The 23,341-nt window shown below is 40.0% G+C and overlaps 1 protein-coding gene across 2 annotated transcripts in view; it reads left to right on the top strand.

Moving 5' to 3' along the window:
* Positions 1 to 11,045: 11,045 nt before the first annotated feature.
* Positions 11,046 to 23,341, top strand: part of mspo (M-spondin) — a 42,227-nt gene continuing 29,931 nt past the window's right edge. For both annotated transcript variants that reach the window (NM_001299498.1, NM_166063.2), the window contains exon 1: positions 11,046 to 11,856. In NM_001299498.1, the coding sequence (NP_001286427.1) occupies positions 11,400 to 11,856 (457 nt within the window). In that variant the 5' untranslated portion in view covers positions 11,046 to 11,399. The remainder of the gene's footprint in view (positions 11,857 to 23,341) is intronic.

Below are 23,341 nucleotides of genomic sequence, written 5' to 3'. Positions count from 1 at the left end.
CAATAGTTACCTATGGTGCCAAGCAATAATAATGTAATAAAAAACTCTTGAGCTCAAAGCATTTCGCAGTCAAAGCGCATTTCGATTTCAAGGACCCCAAAGATTAGAGCGGCTCCTTGGCAACAGGACCTGCGTAGAGGTTTTCCCTTTTGCTCCTTTTTGGCAAACTGCCTCACGCACTCAAACAAACACACGTCCTGCGTTGAGAGGGCAAACTTGAGGCTGTCAGGATATAATAATTGGCGTAATTCAAGAGGCTGGCAAATGAAAAATGAGCCCAGATTTCAGTTTTTTGTTTGCCCTGAGTGTGCAAATAAATAAATAAATAAATAACTCACAGGGATGCCAAGTGTCAAGTGGCGGGGGGCAGTTCACAGGACCCTCAACCAAGTCCATAAATAACAAATTGGATTTTGATGGGCCATTTGTTAGCCAGCTAATTCGAAACGTGTATTTATTTCCAGGCCCCGTATTTCCCGGCCAATTAAAAAGCCGGTAAGAAGTGCAAATTATGACAGCCATCTGCGGCCCAGATGCATTTGCCAAATGTTAGTTTTGGCTTAATTAGCTGGCCAAGGACCAGCAGCATCCGCCAACGCTTTTGCAATTTAAAACTGTCAACGGCAGGACAGGACGGGACAGGACCTTGTAGTCCCCCCATTTCCTGGCCATTTCTGGCGGCACATGTCCACAGCATGCTGTAATTTATTAGCAACAGTCAACCGCACAGGATCTCCACTTTCCACTATCCAAAAGGACCTATCCGCTCTCTACACACGCACCATGATAAATGGCATTTATATTGGGTTACACTCTCGGCCAAAACTGGAGAAACACTTCTGCATGCCATAATTATCAAGGACCTCATCGCTCCCGCTCCCTCTCCCTCTCCCTCTACCCTCTACTTCCTGTCTCTTTCTACGGCTCCTGTCGCCTCCTGTTTGTCGTTTGCCTTTTCAGCTTTAATTGCCCTTTTTGTGTGAGCGGTTGGAAATATACCCACTAAGCTGACAACTGTAATTATTCACTGTAATATGACATTATTTATGCTCTTTTAATGCTACATTTTCTTTGCCGCGCTCCATAAATGATTCACAAAGGGGTAACAAGCATGTACGTATACTAACTCGAACTTTAATGCTTACCTTATTTTACTTAAATTCAATTTTTCCATTCCGCAATCAACTTTCTTTTCATTTTCAATTTGTCACTTAAAGATTTATGGCCGTTGGGACAGGCTCACCCTCAAAAAAAAAAAAAGAAAGCGAATTCGGTTGTATTGACAACATTGGATACTTTTTAATTTCAGACCCACGTAACCTGAAATTTGAAACTTTTCTCGGCCAGTTGTCACATACATTGGGTCAAGTTGTCAACGCCACAGTTGCCACGTTTAACTTCCTTGTTTTTACCAGGACATTTTCTCCTTTGAGCCACCCCAACCATCCAAGGAGAAGGAACCACCCAGGCGGCAACTTGTCGCCACTTTATTAACTGTCAATTTGAAAATGAAATTTTTTTTCAGCGGGACTTGCATTTCTCTTTCATGAAATTAATATATGGCGAGTGTATGCTAGATATGGTTTAACAATAAATTATTATTTACTTAAGCAGAACATTTAGATGATAATGATTAATAATTATTTCACATACGGTTTCAGCATACACAAATTTTATTTCTATTCCCCCCTTTTAAAGTGACTTAAATTCTGAGTTCTATAAATATGTCCGAGTTCTGTGACAACGTGGGTTAATTATAATTAATCAACGAAATTGGGCACATTCTTTAGCTTGGCTATTTTTGGTGCTTCCGGGAATACTTTAAAGTGCCGATTTATGAATGCTTAGCGCCATTGGTTTGTATTTAAGTTATTAGGGTATTCGAGTAACTTATTTATTTATTTGTAGATTTCATGTAATATTGTGCCTGGAATTTGACAATATGCTGGCACCTACTTCCTTATAAGCAGGAAACTCCCGCTGGGGGTAGAAGATGTATGTTCCACTTCGTCCCACTTTCTCCACATCAGCGACTTACTCTGTCACTTTCTCGGTTGCGCCTGACAAAACATGAAATTTAATATTTGTTGTCATGTTAGAGGAAAAAACATGGAAAATTTGAACATGATAAATGTTTTTTGGAGGGCATCCGAGCAACGCACATGCCAGGGAAAACTTCCTGGGCCCCGGCCCCTGATTGTTCCGCCACGTGGGTGTCGTTTTGCCTGCTGAGACATGGCACGGGGATTTGTTCAACAAAATAACAACAAAATAATAAAACCAGCAGCAACAAAAGCAGCAGAAAAAAGCAGCAACAACAAAATAATAAAACCAGCAGCAACAAAAGGAGAAGATGAACAGAGTGTTTGTGCCATTAACCCAGTTGTTGAATTTCTCTATTTTTTTTTTGCCTTCAGACTTGCAACATCAAAGCGGCAGAGCGACAATGCCGATGATGCCCAGATAGAAAAACTCAACGAGCTGCGGGACTTGCCCCGCTCGACATTCAAGTGCATGGCACAATTGCGGGCGCAGCGAAATAAAAGTATAAATATAAATAAAATTGTATAAAAAATCCCGAGTGCAATAAAGACTGAAATAAGAAATACGGAATATATATGTACATATTCACAATATATCCGCTGCCTTATGAAGTGAGTGTTGTGGGCGGTTTTTTTTTGGCTGGGTTTGTTGCACCATAAGAACCTTGACATGCAATCCAGAATCGAAAGTATGTTTCGCTTTTTTGTTTTTTTTTTTTGGTAGCTGGAAGGTTGCAAATGCTGGCAGTGAAATGAAAAGCATTTGCTTGTTCGTCTGACATTTCAATTGTTTGATTTATTAGGGAATATTTGTATCGTGCTGAAACTGATTACGTTCTTCACACGTCACAGATGGTGTTTTCAAGTTAATTTACAAACTCCATATTATTTGTATAGATACATACTTTTTAAAATATATATATTCCAATGTTCTTGTTGTTATTTTTAATAAATTTGCTGTTAGCTCCTTGACATTGATGATTCTTGTGCCACACACTCATCTTCCTGCTTTGAACTTAATATAGACGACAGACACTCAACATGACAGATTCAATCCCTAACTACTCATTTTCATGTACATGTACTTTGTAGTAAAAATACATATATATACATATATGTACATATGTACCATTTGCTGTTGTAGATTTGTTTTTAAAAGTAGCAAGCTGCCAGATTTTCAGTGGCTCTCCCCTCATTTTTTCCCCTCATAACATAAAAAACTAGCGTGTCTAATGAGCAATTCAGAAAGTTTTCATTTTCATTTTCATTTTCTGCGCTCTTTGCTTTTTCCGCGCATTTTGCCTTTGGCTTTGCCGTGCCATCTTCACCACACAGAACCGCACTTAGACCTTCTTAAGTGACAACTTGAGAGTCAGCTGGAGGGTAGAAAGAATTTCCACTGCCCCCGCCGCATTGCCACGCCCGCTCCTTTCGCGCCGCCCGTTTTCCGAGTCTTGGCTAATAGGCCTTGGTCTTGATGCTGCATTTTCCTCCGCTGGCTGGGGCGAAAATAGTTTTCCGCGCTTCGTCGTTGTTGTCTCGAGTATTTGAGTGAGTGATTCACGTCAACTGAGGCATGATTCTATAGAACTAAATGAGTTGTCGCTCTTATTTTGCTTATTTTCAGTTTTTATTTTGTCTTTTGTGTGGGGGTGAATGGTGATCTTTAAGGCGCTGCCACAGTGGCACTTCAATTTAGTGGAAAAAGCGCTAATTTACTAGTTCACTGTAAGAATAAGATTAGCTATAAATCACTGTAAAATATAATATAATATTCTACTAAATGCGAAGTATTTCATTAAATATATATTTAATATATATATATTAGTAATATGAATTAAATAAATTTACACTTTTGAGTTAAGTGTGTTCGCTTTCCTCGCACATCAAAGAAGAACAACCCTCCTGGAAAATGTTTAAAAATATTGAAATCCGTCTTGTTGAGCAGCAAAATATTTTCGTGTAATTTGTAGCTGCAGTGCTTATTAAATATTTGCCATATTTTCCATCCGTCCGCCAAAATTTTCCACCCCAGAACCGTTTAGATTACAAGCAGCGACAACTGCAGGAAAAGCATCTTGAAATATGCCATGGCAAAATCACGGCAATCGCGTAATTAGCAATTTTCCAAGTTGTTGTTTCTGTGCAATCTCGCAGATATTTTGTGTATGCACTTTATATTTAGCCCGATTTGGTAGTGCAAGTTCCTCTTTCGGTGTTCCCAGTCTTCCGTGGATTATACGAAATTCCTTGGAATTATGTGGGGCGACAAGTAAATTGAGCGCACAGGCGGCAGCCCCTTCGCATCTCTTCGTCTCTGTCCTTTTGCTCTATCGCTCTCTTTCTTAGTTGGCCTTCCTTTCACCTGCCACATGTCGCCTGCGAACAGTGGCCAAAAATGCAAATGCCACATATATAAGTTAGCTAAAGAATTATAAGCTTAAATATCATCTTATACTGTTGTTAACTTTAAAAAAACTTTTTTTAATATGTTTTTTGTATTAAGATTTATATTTTTCTAAAGCTACGCTTTTTTGTCTTTTTTAATATTTCATAAAAGAAACCATCAGTTGTGTTAACCTTTATCAATATTTAAAAATTCAATTTATTGCTGCTCTTAGCGAAATTCGTATCCACTATGCCAGTCCTTGGGCTTTCTTTGCCTTCCGTTGCCAGGTTTTCCCCATTTTCACCGCCTTTTCCTTCCTTCCTCGGCTTTTTCTTCCTTCTCGGCCTGTGTCAACGGCAATTTTTGCATTTTAATTGCCTGACAGGCTAATTGCTGCCGTAGTTGTGGTAGTTGCTGTTGTTTTTTCAGCCAACTCGATTGTTGTTTCAGCACTTAGCCCGTTTCTCGAGCAGTCCACGGCCTAAGTCTACCAATATGCCGGAGCATTCATTTGCCGAAGGATTCGAAAGAAGGATGTGTTAGCGTTTTCGAGCAAACAGCAAAACGGCAGGAACGGATGAAAAACATGGCAAAAGTTGCACACTGCGTGGCTCTAATAATAAATGTTGTTTTGCCAACCAATCGCCCCCTGTCAGTGGCAAATGCGATGAAATGCGTGCCGAAGGAATTGCAAAATGCCGGAATATCCTTTTCATTGTCCCCGACTTTCGCCGGAAGTCACGTGCTCGGCATCAGTGGCAGGCGGTGCCCCAGAAAGTTGCAAAATGATTTGGAACTATTTATTGAAAATTACCGTGTGAGTGCGTTCATTCCGCCGAATTACTTGTGGTGAAAATCGGAAAAAATGTACGGAATCCGTACTACGGATGCCCGAAAATTGTTGGCGTATGTGTCACACGAACGTAATAAGTGCAAGAAAAATCGCTTTTCTATTTGTTTTCGCTTTCACAGTCGAGTTCCAGCAAAAAAGAAAGAAAGAATGAAAAGTACTGGTCTGAATAATAAGAAGAAACTTACTTTCATATAAATGTTATACATTTGGTCTTAGCTTACAGATATATTAATAATATCACAAAAGCAAAAAACTTTGTCTATGAATATAAACCCATTATTATACAGTTAAATAAAAAATTTCTTTAATAGTAATTTTTTACAAACTTATCTAGCTGATAGTTGATACTATTTTATTCAAATTTTTTTTCAAAAAAGTGAATTTAAAATAAGGGGAAAAACTGCACCACAAGGACATTAAATTCTTCGACCATAATGAAGAGCCTGGAAATCGTTTTAATAACGCTGAATTTAATATCCTGGCGAACTGGCAAAAAGGAGCAGTGCATTAAAAGCCGCGTTAAATGGCAAAGGAATGCCGTCCCTGTTGCTCCTGCAGGACGTGAATTTTAATGAAATGACGACTGATTTAAGAGGCGGACAGTGGGCGTGGCAACAGGTTTGAGTTACATTTTCATAGCACACTTTTCAGATGCGCAAAAATGCGTTATGCATGAGCACTTGGCGAGTGCAGGAAAGCAGAAAGAAAGCCAGAAGCTGACACAGTTAGGCATAAAATTATGACAGACAGGCGGTTTGGAAAATAGGCGGTGGAAAAACTGGTGGCGCAGCTGAAAGGCAAAATACGAGGGCGAGCGAGCAGTCAAGGGTGCGTGGCTGGGACTACATTTTAATGACTTTTCCTTGGCTCTTTAAATTCTCCCCATCCCCAGTCCACACGAAATTTATGCAATTAATGTTGCGCAAATGTTTGGAAATGCAATTCTCCATTTGGCATGCACTTTGACACAGACGTCCGCAGCAAAAACGCCAGCGACTGGAACCGAATGGCAGGCGAATGCAGAGCGTAGCACCCAAATTAGCTTTTCGTTTTCCACATTTTCCCCCAACCTACCAGTTTCCACCATTTCCTACCACTTTTTGTTTTTTTCCTTCTTTTTTTCTTTTCGGCGCTCACACAAAGTAGTCAAATGCCATCGGGCATGAGCCAAGGAATTGCCAAAGTGACAGGCAGTAACAACAATTTGGCCAGGAGTGCGGGTCTCGGATTGGATTAGACAGTGGCTACGTGACCCTGCGCTTTAATTAAGCGCAGTCGGCAAGTTGCCCCAAAGTGGGTGGCTGTGGGCCAAGTGGGCAGTTCAGGGCATAAAAAGTTGGAAAAGGGCATAGAAGTGCACGCTTTGTCAAGGAAATACCGCCTTTCTGAGACTTAAAACGAAATCCTAATCGACTTTCAATAGCTGTAACTAACTTCGTTATTGCCTCAGCATTCTATTGCATCACATCAAAGGAGCTGTATTTAATTCAACTTTATAATATCGAAGAACGCTACAAACATTCGATGATTCTACACTTCTATTATTCCATAGAAATTCGTACTTTAATGTTTTCTTTTCATGTTGAATAAGTTATGATTCTAGGAACGCTGAACCACACAACCGCAGATAAGCCCGTGAACATAGAGATCCAAACTAAGCATCAAAACAATTTCCACTCGTTTATAATCAATTATTGGGAACCCAACAATACAATCAATGGCCATTGATGGGCGGGAACTTATGGGCTTCCTTTGTACGCCTCATTATGCCGCGTGCAAAATTAATTGAATCAGAGCGATAACAAAAGCCAACTGGTCGCTTAAATCGGGCCAATTGCAATCACCGCATAATTACTGCCAAATTCGAAATGCATTTTCAGTGTCACAGATGCTAGGACGAGGGCCAAACCAAAAAAAAAAACCTAATTGAAATTATATAATTCGTGGCGAGACAATTGCATAAAAGCAGCGAACAGCTCCCTTACACAAATATGTATTTTTAATTGATTTGCAATGGATTTTTGCACAGGCAGCTAATAAAATGTAGCCACAGATCGACTGACCGAAACTAAATGTTATTCCATTTAATTTGCATTCGACTGTGTCGAGTAATATATCAATGGATTTCAGTTAGCTGCAAGTAAGTGTTGTTGCGTCATCAGCATACTAAAAATCAAATTAAATGTTTCGTCATCATAAAAATGTTAGCGAAAATACATATTTGACCAGCGCAGCAAAACCAAGAAATGGGTAAATATTATTTATTTATATGTATAATATCTATGTATATGTATTTTGGCTGACCAACGCCGAGGAGCATAAATTATGCGCTAAGCCCTCGGAAACTGACAAATTTTTGGCGTTGCACTGGATTATGTGACTTAAGAGCGAATGATGCCAAAGAATTTTTAATGAACTCGTTCACTTCCCCCTTTCACCACATAATTTTCACCACATTTCTGATAAATTACCTACATGACGGAAATATTTTATTATTCAGCCTGATATATCAAAAGCTACCGTTCTTAAATGTTAATTTCTCACTTAGAGCCAAGTTATCACATTGCTACCATACATTCCAAAAGGTAAAAATAGCTAATTTACCAAACCAATGCAGTTTGCGAAAGGGGAATGCAGTTTGTCAGATGCATTTTGAGTGAGCATCTGCCATGGATACCAAAACGCCGACCTCTTCAAAATGCCAAGCAGGAATTGAGTCAAAAGTCTGATGATTGTGGGTGGCCCAGAATGCATTGTGAGGTAAACGTAGTTGCAACACGCAGCATGCAACATGCAAATTCATTGATCAATGTTTCATCGAGACCTTCGGAGTATTTTGATTTTCCGATGACATTCGTGTGCAGCCTTTGTTGTTTCTATGCAGTGGATTTGTTGCGATAAATAAGAATATATGTGCAATGCATGCATAGTTTTTATGCAAATGTGCCACCAAAGCATTCACGATTTCCAGGAGGAAGTGCATCCGACGTACGCCAGATGCATCAACAGTCGCTGCTGGTTGGCATTTTGGTTGCTTTGTGTTCGGCTTTCAATAAAACAGCGACAGCGGAACAGGTGAGGTTGGGCAGGAAAATTTCGGGGGTTTTGGAAAATTGCATACATATGTGGCATGGGGTCTACGGATCCTGTTTGTCTGCACGTCTACGTGTCTGTTTGGCAAATGCCAACTTTATTAGGAATTTTTGCCATTCGCTGGCTCATGAGGCGAGCGTAGAACATTTTTGGGGGCCGCATTTCCACATTTTCCTGCCAATCCATCCGCTGTCCCTTTTGGTTCATGTATTTGGGATTTTACTTTGGCTGAATGGATTATATTCGTATTTTGCCGACAAACAAACACAAATATCTTGTCTGCTCAGGTGGGTGGAAGTGAGAGCGAAACTAAAAACCGGGGAAAACCAGAGAGAGAGAGGGAGAGAGAGAGAGAGAGAGAGTGAGGAAAATGAGAGGAAGAAAACTCATGCGCTGTGCAGTGGAGAGAATTTCCCATTGTTTTCTAAACATCAGTAGTTAATGCCGACATTATTGAAAACCTATATATAAATTATAATTTATAGAGCTCTTAGATTATTTTTGTTGATTTTGTTGATAAGCTTAAAATATTAATCTTAGAATTGTTATAAATTTTTCGCATAAAATAAAATCATTTTTGTTTGTGTCATTATAAAATTTATTCGTTTTTTTCACGATCATGAAGATGGTTTTACAAATTAGTATGTAAATATTATATTATCTTAAACCTATTTTAAAAAGAAATACATAAAAATAAATTTGGAATTAATTTCCATAAATCGAAGTCGTCAATTGTAACTCTCCTGCATTAGGTCACAAACATTACACAAAACGAGCATTAGCACCTCATTTGAATGGATTCCATTAGGGCTTGTGTATTTGTGTATGACGCACTTAACTAATGGCCCGGCGTTTAAAGCCCCATAAAAAGGCCCAAAGGACAGCTGAACAACCTGGTAGTGACCATGTCTAAGACAAATGGCGGACTGTCCGTTTATAATTGACCGCAGGCGGTTAGAGACACGGCCAAGTGGTTGGGGCTACACATTATCGTTGTGGTCGTCGTTCAAGTAGAATGGACAATTATTATTAACTGCAATAAATTTCACGCACGCACAATTTACATAGACTGGGAAAAACGAGGAGCAGTCAATTTTGTTAACTGTGATAACATATAGTGACTTTCGTCACTACGTAGACATGCTGTTCGTTAAATACAGTTGAATAATGAATATATATTATTTTATACAAGATTGATAAAAAATAAATTTAATTTCTTCGAGTGCCGAGAAGTACTCAAGCGTATCGCAGGACACGATCTATAAAGGACACAGGACACGGACATTCGGTCAGGACACGTACAACTCATTTAAGTGCAACATAATTGTGTGTGTCCAAGTTTCGGGAAGCTCCCACCTGAAGACTGCGCTTCCCCGAGGGATGGGACAATGGATCCAGGGGGGGTGGGGGTGGTATAATTGCCACCGGGAGCACATGTCAATGGCAATTACCGGCAGTGAGTTCAAGTGGAGTTCTGAAAGAATGCCGGACCGCTGACCACCACCCCCATACTAAATAAATCGATAGTTGTGGCCGTTGTGTTGCCATTAGCGTGTTGTTTAATTGAATTGTAGCAATTAAAGAGCTTCAATTGGTTTTAATCGGAAATTGTTCTCATTGTTCGAGCACAATGGTAAAAGTCGAGCTGTCGCACACACACACACATGCTCGTTGATAGTCGCAGATTGAGATAGATGTGTGCACACACACACACATATACGTAAATAGTCGTCATTCACATAAGCCCGCCTCATTAACGCTGACATTCAGAACTGGCAGAAAGGAAATGTGCAATAAATGCGACTAAGCCTGTGGAAATCACCAGCAACAAGAGCAACAACAACAACAACAACAACAACAATAATAGCAACAGAAGCGGAGTGGTGCGGAAAAGCACCACACAAGCCACGGTAATCACAGGGGGTTAATCGCAGTTGGGGGTTAAGCCAACAATGGGAGTTCAACTAACGCTCATCTGGGGAAAAGTCAAGTGTTCGGCGGCAGTCAAATTCGCAGTCTCATAAGGGATTTTCGAGTTTCTGTCATTGAACTGCATAAGTGAAGGTTAAAATCCATCAACATAGTACTTAAATAATACAGTAAAAACTATTGGAACTCAAATTAATCATGAAACATAGTAAAATCTTTTATTATTACATAAAAAAAGAAAATTCCTGATGGTTATTAAATTATAAGTAATAGTAGTAATGTTAAATGCTCTTATGTTTATATTTATATGTATGTTTATATTGACGCTTAAAAACTATATTTTAATGAAATCTAAATTGACATAAAAATAGAAGATATTAGTCAGATTATTAAATAAACTATCACTCTCTTTATAATTTAATGTTAGTCCTAGCTGTTAACAGAACAGTAAAAGTTAACATAAAACTTAACATCAACCTAGTGGCACTAAAAAATATCCTCGGGCAACACCAGTTAGCTGGGAGCTCAACAGGCTGTTTCTTTCTTTTTTCTCCGCCTTCAACAACAGTTGGACGATAAGAATTTCCCCAACACGGAAATTTCTTTACTCTCTCTGCCAAAGGATGGTTAATATTCTCCCGCATTTCCGCACTCTCTCTCTCACTCTCAATTTCTGCAGTGCTTCACCGTTGTTCTCTCTCCCATGGGCCATGTTTTCATTGCCTGCCGCAACATTTGCTCAGTCCGCGACGAACTCTCAACGCGGGCGGTTGTGTAGAATCTGTGGCAAGTTCTTGCTCCATTCGCACCCATATCGAATTTATTGAGCTTGCTGCGCGCCAAAAGTCCAAAAAGTGAAGAAAACGCAGAGCGTACAAAGTTGGAGAAACCAAAAATAAATATGTGAATGCCGCGAGTGTGTGTGTGCGTTTATTTTTAAGCGACGGCCCCCGAAGGCAAATGTGAAGTGTAAGCGGCAAACAAAATACAAAAAAAAAGCAAAAAAGATAAGTAAAGAGCGAGAAATATAAATTATATCAAAACAAAAATAGCCGCCAGAAGGCAAGCGAATTAGCACGCAACATTTGACGAAATGGGAGCGACACCGAAAACAGACTTTCCGGCTCACTGGCTGCTGTGTATCCTTCTGGCTCTCGGCTCCTTATCCTCGAAAGCGAATGCCGTTAGTGCTTATGGCGCCTCCTTCATTTCGAACCCATCCATATATGCATACAGTGTCGAAAATCAGCCGGATGAACGCGAGTCCAGGGACAACAACATCAAGTTTGCCGCTGAGCACGGCAATCTGAATTCCAATTCCAATCTGAATCGTAATTACTACTACACCGATGATCCCAGTCCCGTTTCCAATCTGAATCCGACTGCCTCGCTGGCCACGCCTCCCGCCACCCAGCCCGCCCCGCAGACGGGCTGCACCCTGGACCGCCTGGCCGTCTACAAGGTCGTCTTGCACACCTACTGGACCCGGGAGCTCTTCCCCAAGCACTATCCCGACTGGCGACCCACCGCCCAGTGGACCAAGACATTAGGTGAGTACTCCATATGACACCATTATAATTGTTTTTAAATTTTGGTTTTACTTAAGACTATTAACCAAACAAATAAATGCAAGTTGGTCTAGGCTTGTGTATCTAGAAACCATAAACTTGTGATCATAAACTTTGATAATAAAATAATGATTTTTAAAGAAATATAGCACTGATTTAAGAGCGCAAGCTTTTTAGGTTTATAAACATAAATTGAAACGTATTTAATGCTTTAATATTTGTACGCTTTAATTTGCGCCTAATTGGAATTCCAGCAGAATTGCAGCATCAATTTTCGTACAAATATTTTGCGATTTTCCAATTTTTTTAAATTCGTTCAAACAAGCAAATCCAAACCAATTGGGCCCAATGCCCCAGCCAAAATGGGTCAAACATTGTGTGTCTCCCACTCCAGTGATTACTCAATCGTTGAGATGGGGATAAGGATCTCATAATTTGTGCCAGCACAGCAGCCAGGCACCAAATGCCCACAGACTAATTTGTCACAATGCCTTACCTCTCACCTCTCTCCCAATTTGTCAGACATGCATATGTACACACGGATATGTATGGGCATCTACATACGTAAGGAAAATAAATCGAAAAGCAATTTCGCAGCAAGTTGGCTAAACATTTTCGGTTCGTTTTGGTATTTTGGGTTAAATCAGTGGGGTCTTTGGTTTGGTTTGGAAAATGCCTTTGGCCGCATTGGCGTGTCGCTTGTCTTATCAATGTTTTTGCAGATTTAGCTGTCGATTTATAGCACACAGGCACACACACTCGCTCACTCGCTCACACACTCCCACACTCACATTGGTAGCTTGCAGGATATTCAGACGACCCAGTGAGACAAGTAAATCTGACAGCTAAACAACCAAAGCCTGGCCCACATGCAGGGCCAAATAAAAAAGGATAAGCAGGAAGCGGAAAAGAAATGCGATTTGTACGTGCTTATGCGCGATGTGCTGGTCTCAGCGCAAAACGAGAAATTGGATAAAGTTGTTCAATATAAATAAGAGGGAAAGGACCTGCCATCACATAGCTCATTCTTATCCGGGAATTCGAATTTTTGATGTTTTGATTTTAAAGCTTATCGTGAAGAATGGTCGCTCTATATTTTTCTCTCTCATATGAGTAATTAAATGGGCATTACGAGCTATACATCTCTGGGCCATAAACTTCATTCTTTCCCTTGTTGTTTATAGTGTCGTCTGGCTTATTTATAGTTTTTCCTCTTGCGGCAGGCAGTGTGCCACAGTGCGTATGCGTGATTTATGTGAGCACTGCACTTGTGCTTATACTTGCATAAAATATAGCGAAAAGGACTAGTGCCCGTACTTTATCGTAAACTACACTATAGTTTTGCTATTCAGTCGAGTGTTTTTGCTGCTTAACACTTAAAATGCAGTAGAGTGTGCGTTTATTTTGGAGAATTTCTTCAGGTTTCCCCTTAAGAATGCTTGATATAGTGTGAATTATTATTTTAGAAACTTTTTTCTGTATGGGATAAACACAAAAGAAAAATAATCGTTGTTAAGATAGCAACTATGAAATATTCGAAGTACTTGGTATCCATAGAGTTAATTTGTTTTTGCCTTAAAACAAGCTTATCAACTACCAAAATATACATGACACATTTCGCAGAACACTAGGCATTTCACATTAAATATGAACTAATGCCCCCGGACACAATATCCTTCTCGGAATTCTGGAATTCCTGCTACTCCTGTCACTGGCGTCTCAACTTGTTTCCCCTGATAGCCGTTTAGTCCTGGCCAGCGGCACATGCGAAGCTGGTCTGATACTGTTCCCTTAGTCCGAGAACGAGTCCTGGCCGAATCCGGAATGCCATTTGGCATTAAAATTCAAGCAGCAGAGCGGGGCAAAAGGATAGCAACAGAACAAAAAAAAAAACAAAAAAAAGTAAGGAAAAAGCTTAGCAATGCACTTCGACTTGGGGCGGTGGAAAATCGTAGTCGAAGTGGGTGGGCTGGAGGGGCAATGGCTTCCTGCCTGTCATATCCTGTTTATATATAATTTTCAGTGCGCAACTCTAACATCCGTTACATTTCAACTGGTTGGAGGCGGCACAGAACAAAAAAAAAAAAAACAACTAGGAGCACCAGCAAAAAAGGATATACTATATATATGGAGGTCCTTTTGTTTTTGCTGTCGAAGGAGTTTCGCAGCGCAAAATTTATTATGAATGTTCAAAAACAAGCAGCGACAGCGATTGCAGCGCGAGGGAAATGCACTGCCCTCGTCCGCTCGCCTTTTGTGCCGCCAAGTCGCCCCCAATGTCCCAATGCCTGATCCTTTCCCATTCTCATTGCATTTCCCATTCGAGTTTGCTCCTCGGCGAGTTGTTAAATTTCATTTGCCGCTGCCCCGGCGACTGTTGTCGCTGTTTTTATCGCAAATTGAAACCGAAATAAAGTTCGCCTCCTGCTGAATATTTGTTTTAGTCCTGCCATTTTTTCCATTCGCTCACTCCTTGCGCCGCCTTGTCACAGTTTTTGTTTGGCCCAAAACGAAACACATTCGCCGAAAGAAGCATTTTCGCAACAGTTTTATGCTTTTTTGTTTGCTGATAGTTCGGCTTTGGTAGTCGGTTCGTCTCTGTTTTTGCCATTTTTATTGCTTGTCGAGGTTTTTGTTGAGTCAATTCTCGAGCGTTTTGCAAGCCAAAATGAAATGTTGCACTCTGGCAAGTTGCATTTCAAATGACTGCCACGAAAAACGGCCTCGAGGCACTGAAAAAAAAACCTACTAGTTTCTGAGGCATTAACTTTATGCTGTCAGCTTAAATTATTTCATACAATTTGTTCTCTATCTTGAGAGCAATTGTTTTTATAAATTCACCTTAGATGAACAATTTACTTAAGCAATTAAAATACACTTTTCTGAATTACCAAATATTTCTCGCAGTGCCTGAATATGCGATTTATCGGCCAGGGTTCACTTGTTTAGGTCGACGGCTTTTACCGGCTAGATTGCCAAAATTAATTGGTCTACAAATAAAGAGGGAAGTTGATTGAATTTCGGAGGTGGTCGCCAGGTATATCCGATAATCCCCCCGCCCCACTGATCCGTTGTCAATGCCACTTTACGACCCACCACCACGAACATCGCCACCACCATCATGGCCAACAATATTCCGCCCCTCGAAGTGTTCGCAATTTGTGCCGCATAACTTGCGGCCCATTGTCCAGAGTCCTGCCGAGAAGTCCTTGCGGCTTTCAGCTCGTTAATTGCCACGTCCATTGGGGCAATTATCCTGGCTGCTGCTTTCGCCGCTGCCCATTTGTTTTTGACTGCCGCTGCGGCAGGACGTGCGTGCGTTTGTAGTTGGTGTTAAATACTTTCGCCTGCGGCACTTTCACGCCTCGCATTTTATTGTTGCCTCTGCCTAATTTTCAACTTTCTTTTTGCTCTTTTGACTAAATAAATTATCGAGTAACAGGCGGCGCATAAATGTATGCTGCATACACATACATTTCACATGAGCCAAGTACTCTCTTTTGCCGCATATTTAATGCATTTCCCCACAGACAAAAAACATACGGAAAATGCCAGCGAGGCCCTTGTGTCTCTGCGCCTTTTTATTTCATTTTCAAACCAAACTTTAAATGTTTGTAATTTTTTGTTTCAAGCATATGGGAAAATGGGAAGCATAAGGCGCATGTTCGAGCCGAAAATATCGTACGATAAAAATGGCAACTACGGATGGAGGATTATTTCCCAGGAGGATTTATTTTGGGGGGCTTTTGTCTGTTAAGCTAATGGGAAAATCGTGTAAGAAATGGAAAATGTTTTAATCAGCAGACTTAAATGTTTACCACACGTATATATATTTATATTATTTCAAGAAAATGCTCTAGCTATATGTGCCATTAATTTGCTTCGCGCAACTGATAACCATTAGATAAACGGTTTGTGAACCCAGATTACGGCTTAAAGCATTTCGGATTTGTTCCATGCGTATTTTTTTTTTCGGTTAGGGAGTGCTTCGCCTTTATAAGTCCGGAGTCATACATTAAGAATTCATAACACAGAACAAGAAAAGCTCCTGGCAGAGCCGTACATCTTGAAAATGCTGCTGACAACGCAATTTCCTTGCGTCTGGCGCTGTTTCTCAGCTGAAGCATAAGTACATTAATAATAAATGTAAATACTTTTTCTTATTTTACCTGGTCTTTTTTGCTAGCAGAGGGGAGAGCACTGTTTTTCCGAGATCTTTCCGACCACTTGCACTTACTTAGTGCCGGCTAAAGCTTAAAGTGTCGTAATTAAAAGCAGCCAATGCTACCCAAATGTTGTGCTTTCCCTCGGTGAAAAACCAGATTTCCCCCTGGATGTAAAATGAGTAGCGGTAGCTCTTTTACATGGCTAAAAATCACGGCAAACAAAATTTTCGCTGGCTCACTTTCCCAGCTCAGCCGTTTTCCATTTTTCCCGCATTTACTTGCATGAATAAATTTCGTCTGCATGTCCTTTACGTTCGTCCTGCTCCGCTCGGCCCCCCTCCCTTCCTTCTCATTCCATCACTTTCAGTTCTTTCTTTTGTATACATTGTGCCTTGTCAAATTCATATCATTATTCATTCATACATGATTAGACAACGCAACAGAACACGAGAGAAGACAAGAAAACCGTGCCCAGGTTTTGTATTACACAGAGAGTGAAAGTTTTCCAGTGGGCTGTTGCCAAGGGTGGGGTAAGAGAAAATGGGAAATGGGAAAATCCTTGAGCCGGGGCAAAAGCCTGAACCCAACGAGTCAGACAGGCGTGGCATTGGCAAATGGAAATTAATGAATGAAATTTGATATAATGTCAGGTTCGGTTTCCCCCAGGCTTCCAGAGTTTTCAGTGCTTTATTTGGATTTTTACTTTAACAATGTTTGCTCGATATTAAATGCTATCCAGCAGATTGCGTATAAGCCAATTTTAATTATTTATTCGGCGCGCATTAAAATTACATTATATTTATATTATTCGCGGTGTGTTACATAAATGAATCAATTGAACAACGTATGCTTGGCGGGTAAAAAAAACACACAAAAAATCAGATATGAGGACATATTTCACCTGGGCTAATTAACAATCAATTTCACAATTTGTTTCACGTTTTTATTGCTCTTGGTAAATTTAAATCCAAATGTAAGGTTGTAAGGAAACCCGAATGAGAATAATTCAACTTAAATTAAAACACAAATATTTTGAATTAGCATAATCCTAATTGGCCAAAACATGCTTCCGATCGATTGGCCGTGTTTATGAATATTTATTTATTAAATTGCATTGATCTAGTTTATCTATTGTTGGTTGTAATGTTTTGTTTTGCATTTATTTTTGATGCGCAAAGAGAAAATCATTTTAAATGCTTAAATGATTAAAATGTAAATGTGCTTGAAAATACACCAGTAAGGTTTGTTGACTTTTTGCATGATGGAAATTAATTGTCAAATAATACAGAGTTTTTATCGCAACAAAATACTCTACGAAAAAATGGCAAATTGCGCCGAGCAAAAAACAAGGCTATTAAATTTTTAATGTGTTTTTTTATCTAAAGAAATGCATAAATTCCGCGATAAATATTTGCTATAAGTTTTTATTAAAATCATATATTAAAAGTGGCAAAGTCTATTAATCAAGCATATTTAGGACTTCGGTTCCAAGCGGGTTACCTTTGCGCACTTTTTCATTGCGTATCTTTCATGACAAATCGGAAGGTAATAAAATTCGCAATTGGAAATTGCGAAATTCCGGTTAAATGCATTTGCTGACCGTTTACTCATTTACATATATGTACGTAGTTTGCCCTGCCAAACGCAATATTTGTGCAGTTTATTTATTTTATTGTGGCTGCATTTTTTTTTTGTATTTGTCAGCACAAATGACTAGCTTTTGATTTATGTTTGCATGCGTGGCAGTGTGCACAAAATCAATATTTAACAAAATTCAAAATAGGTTGAAATAAAACCGCGCGACGCTGGAAAGTAGGCAACGCAAATTGGGACAGCAAATCGAGATCCTAATTAAGTGTGCCACATAAATCAGTGGCGCCCCCAAAAGAAATCCGCCTCATTAATAATGCATTTGCATGGAAATGTGTAAGCGATATGATCACAAAACCCTTCAACACAAATTTATGGTCTGTGCAAACAGGGAGATTTTTGAAAAAGTACCTTGCGGTTACTTCTTGCTTGCCACAACGAGAGTTATGTATGAATGTCTGTGTGTCTGTGTGCCACCCAACTGCTAATGGCAGCCTAATTATGCCGAGAGTGAGCGGGAAAAGGGACTTCCTCTGTTGCAAAAGGGTTTCCCGTCTGGCTCGTAAATTTTCCCCCCATTTACCTGCAGCTTTAAGACGCACACAAACACAAACACACACATACACACACACCTTTTTTGGTCTACATAAATCTTTTCTGCCAGGTGGCTGAACCCTGCGCAGTTTTTCCAAACAGAGTTGTCTCTTTCCAGACAAGCGGCAGACAACATGCGTGCCCCTTTTCCCATTTTCCCGCCGCCACCGGAAAACAGCACCGAAATCGGAAACGCGTCGCACAAAACTTTGTTTGTCTGTATTTATGTCTGCGTAATGTGCTGCGATTCGTGGGTGCGCCATTTCATAGGTGGGCGGCATTTTTGTTTGTGATGGTGGGCCCGGGAGTGTTTTACTTTTCTTGTTGTGCGTCTGAGTTTTCTTTTGAGGCTTTCTTTCACGGGCTTTTCCCGCCAGCTGCAAAAGTCTGGCGTTACGTTTCCCCCTGGAGAATGTGAACAAATTATAGACGCATTTTGTGATTTATATCACTGAAAAGTAGGCATTTTAGGTCGCGGGGTTGAACTTTAAAATCATTAAACTGGGAATGTGGCAAGCATGACGATGTGAAATTAGAAAGCCTGCGATAAAATTGAATGTAAATTGTTTGGCAAACAAAAAAAAAAAAAACAGGTAGGATGATTTATACGTGATATAAAAGGTGCCTGTTTATCGACTTTATTTTGATGTACGTTAATGTTTTACTCAATCTATTGCTTTCGGTGAAAAAGTATTTGAGTTATCCATGTCACATAAGTTATACCATTTTATTCCATTCATTGCTAACGCTTTCAAAGGCCACGTGTGACATTTATCTGTTTCGTCTGACAGGACATCACGCGTGTATTGTTATCCTTTAGATTGTATCTTTTCCCCTGGCCAACCGACAACACACCCGAGGCCTTAATTAAGGACACCGACAGAACGAACCGAACCCGAGAATTCGAAAAAGAAAAGGAAACAAATATTAAGATAGGGGAAAATTATGATTGAGACAAATTGTCGGCTACGTGACAAGTCCGCATAAATTTTCTCGCATTCCGTTTGAGCGACTGTCAATAGGACATAAAACTCATTTAATTAAGCAATTTCATGAACGGAAGACGATGGCGGAGTGGTGAAGACCAATGAAGAAGAAGCATTTCCTAGATGTTGGAAGCAATTTATAAGGATTGCACCCTGGGGAGAGGCCATATTTTTGTTTTGCGGCAAGTTAATGGCTGCACAGTAAAGTTGGAGAATATGCGGATGTGGAGGAAAGATCAAAGCTGTGGCTTCTTAGACAACTTTTTTATTTCGATAGATGATCCAATTTTTATGGTCAATCAGGCGTGTAATGAGATAAACTCAATGAGATTTTCTTCAGGCGCTCGGATGACCGATAGCCGGGATACGATAGCCCATGGCTAAATTAACCACTTGCCGATGCATTCGAAATGAGCCGGCAAAGAGGAAAATGAGGGGACTGAACGCGTCAAGCGGGAAAATAACAAGGAACAACGACCCAGCCGGGTGGGTGTCAGTCTGCGGAAAATGGTAAACAACGTTCGCAAAGAAAAACAACCAAGGGGGTCAATTTTCCCAAAGGGGGGAGGGAGGAGAGGCACTGCAGGCAATCTGTCGCGAGAAAAAACCTTCAAGTGTTAATAAATGCGGCGGCACAACAACAAACAACCCAAGAAACTGAACTGAACTGAACCCAAAGAACTTCAAAGCCCCCCAAAAACCAAAAATACGAAACACAATTTCTTGGTGGAAAATTAAATATGAACCGTAAGCTTCTTGAAATAAAAATAAGCCTCTGTGAAAGATTACCGAATATATCTACCTTAACCTAATTAGAGTTTCGTCGAGGGTGAGATTTTATACCAGGGGCTAGGAAAATGATTTGGGGTTGTTCAAATAGGGGGATTGGTTTTTAATACGGCAGTTATGGTTGAGTAAAGTAAACAATCTTGGGGTTGTGTCAAAAATAGGTTAGCAATTTGAAGATATGATGTATTTTCTTTTTTTTAAAAAGGTAATAACAATGCTTTTATCATGAGCAAAAAAGCAATTGGGTATTGCTTGTATTAGAAACTCCGAATATTTGGCTAACCTGTGTTGCTGTTAATTTGCGTTACGCAAAAACTCTGAGGGGGATTAAGAACTCAGTTTTGCATGTTTAAAAAGCGCGAGACAAAAGTTTGGTCCAATAAAACAGACACGAAATACACGTAAAACAACTTGGAAGCGCCAGAAAATTTGCTAAAGCGTTAAAAAATGTACTCAAACCCCCCCGGCTCACTCTGGCCCTCCAAAAACTGTAGAATAAGTAACAAATAAAAACAAAATAGGGGGAAAAAAAAACTTGGCTAAGCGTAAATAAACCAAATATAAACTTTGGCTGCTGCTGCTGTCCGGGATGGCATGGTACGAGTCGAGTATTGCCTGGCAGACAAACTTGCTCTCAACTTGGCTTTCTACGCCCGAGTTTGCTTAGTAGCCGAAGACAATAACAACAAGAAAATCCTAGCATCCTACGGGGGGCACTTTCTCTAGTCTCTATTCTCATTTCCCCGCTGCGGTCGCTTCTACTGCTGCTGCTGCTGCTGTTGTTGTTGTCGTTTCGGTGTGAATAATGTTGCTGTTATTTATGCCTCAATGCGCCACGCCCTGAAAAAAAATAAACCCAGAAGAAATTGCAATTTCCACGCCCAAGTTTCGGGCACTTTCACTTGACGATGCTCGCCCCACCTCCAAGGACCCAAAAAGCAACCCCAAAATGTTGCTGCTTTTTATTAAAAGTTTCTTTCTTCTTCACAAAACCCATACCCCTAAACCCTAATACCCACATAGACCATTCCTCGTACCCCAGAACAATGGGCACATTTTTTAAAGTGTTTTTTATTGTCGCGTTAACCGACCGCAACGACTTATTGGTAGGTTGGGCATGGGCAGAGAGTTTCGCCAACTTTTGCGTAAGTGTAAATTATTGTCAGGGTCAGAAAGTTGCGCCCAAAGTTAGTTGCCAGACTGGCAGTAACTTTGGCTTAATACCTTTAACTAAGTTCTCGAGCTGCATAATTTTTGAGAACATTTAACTTAATTAACAGTCCAATGCAGACGCTTTTGTACGGTCCAGTCCGAAAGTGTAAATAAAAACGCCGCACTAACTTTCAATTAACGTCGACTTAACCGGAGGTTAACCCCACTGAACGTGTAATAAACTCGCCTTATTGTTGTTGTTCTTTAAATAAAAATTTATGTGCCACTTCTGCGCTGCAGCCAAGTGAGGCAAAGAAAAAACACTTTCACTAAGGCTGCCGGACTGTCCTGTTTATATATCCTTTGGCCCCCCCCCCCTCCCTTCTGACTTTTGAAATATGTTCGAGCTGTTTGTGAAATTTGGAAAGGGAAAAGGACCGTTTCAGTTCAGCTTTTGGACAGCAATTAAGTGAGCAGTCTGACCCCGAGAAACGAAAAGAAAGCTGAAGTAAATATTTTCTAAAAATCAAGATGAAAGAGTTATTCAATAAGATAGCTTTAAAAATATTTTTAATACAATATATTCAATTAAAGTGCTCAGTGTAAACTCGTTAAAAAAAAGAACTTGTCTATAAAGCTGCACTTTTCCATTGTCTGCTATTATAATTTTTTCTTCTTCGTAATTGTTTAAAGGAATCTTAAGGACAATGCCAAGTCGTTCATTGTTTAAACTGCATTCCTTGGTTGCCTGCGTTTTATGGTTAAATTGGCATTGATGGGGGTCGTCGACCCTCTTGATTTGTTGCCGACAATTGAATGCCTTGAAAATCTTTGCCTTCCTCACAAAACCAGAAATGAAAAGCCAACTAATGCCGAAGGGCAAAAATTTCCTAAGGGAACGGCACAGAGTCATCAAATTTTAATGCCACTCATAATTTTTTCAGGCAACCAATGCGCAAGGTTTTTGCTGTCACTAACCGAGGCAGCAAAATAAATGTCAAATCAGCAGATATGAGAGTACAGTTATGCCAAAGGGAATTGAGAATTGAAAAGTTTTTTGCTTTCTGAAAAAAAAAAATCAGCAGAGATGTAACATTTAAAGGGGTTTAGATACGGAAACTTTTGCGTTTTTGCCATTTATAAATGACAATAAACTGATAATATAATTTTATTGCACATACAAGGCACAAAATCCAGTACTTCTGAGCTTTACAATTTTATCGGCATATATCGATTAATCGAATCAGTGACAGATTTACAAGGTACAGTCTGGCATCTCTGACACGTGAACCACTTACATCCATCGCACACAATCCCCGAGCATCATATGCCATTTCGCTTTTCCAACCTTTTTTTCCGCCGGCTCCTCTTGTTTGTGGCCAACTTTTGAGTGCGGAAGTTCCTTGAGGGTTAGACACACAGAACAACAATACGAAAAAAAAGGCCTAAAAGGGTTGCTCTTATTGTTATCGAAGCGAGTGGATGGTGTACGGCTCCATTGAATTATGTGCACAACATGAAAACAAACAAACAAATAAAGTAGGCAGCTGAATTGATTGTTGCACTGTAGACCTACTCCACCTTGCTCCACAATTGGAGATCATAAATATTTATGTGGCACCCTTTCGAGGAACTGTGATAGGTATATAAATATCAGCAGCACCTTTCTCGTAACAACAGCACAGTATCAGTGTGGTGTAGTTGAGCGTGAAACGCAGAATTTATTATGTTATCGCTTCAGCGATTTACTTTATCGATTTCACAATCAGTGAGAATGAAGCCCTTAAAAAAATAACCTTTTGGCAACTCTGATGCTCCCCAGATAATTTTCAGACCCCCACCATCCCTGTTTGTTTGCCTTGGCATTTCGGCAGCCTCCTTTAGGCAATGTGGCAAATATTGTTATTTGTTTTAAAAATTTAAGGCCAACGCGCACTTGACTTTGATTCGAGCTTAGGTCACCTTACTTATCTGACTTGTGCATTTTTAATGAGCTCTCCTAATGGATAATGCTCAACTTTGATGTAGGTTATGCAAAGAGTTATGCAGAAGGTTATTGATAACCGTTGTTGTGCGGATTTCCAAAAGTTATAATCAGCTTATTTTTATGCAGTGAGAACATTTTTCGAGGGAAAGGAATTTGAAAGTTGGAAATGTTAGCAGCGCACAGCGATGATCAGAAATTTAAGC

Source organism: Drosophila melanogaster, chromosome 2R (assembly GCF_000001215.4).
Source record: "Drosophila melanogaster chromosome 2R".
NCBI classification, from domain to species: domain Eukaryota; kingdom Metazoa; phylum Arthropoda; class Insecta; order Diptera; family Drosophilidae; genus Drosophila; species Drosophila melanogaster.
Note: the sequence above shows the minus strand (reverse complement) of the source record. Positions and strands in the feature narration are given on the sequence as shown.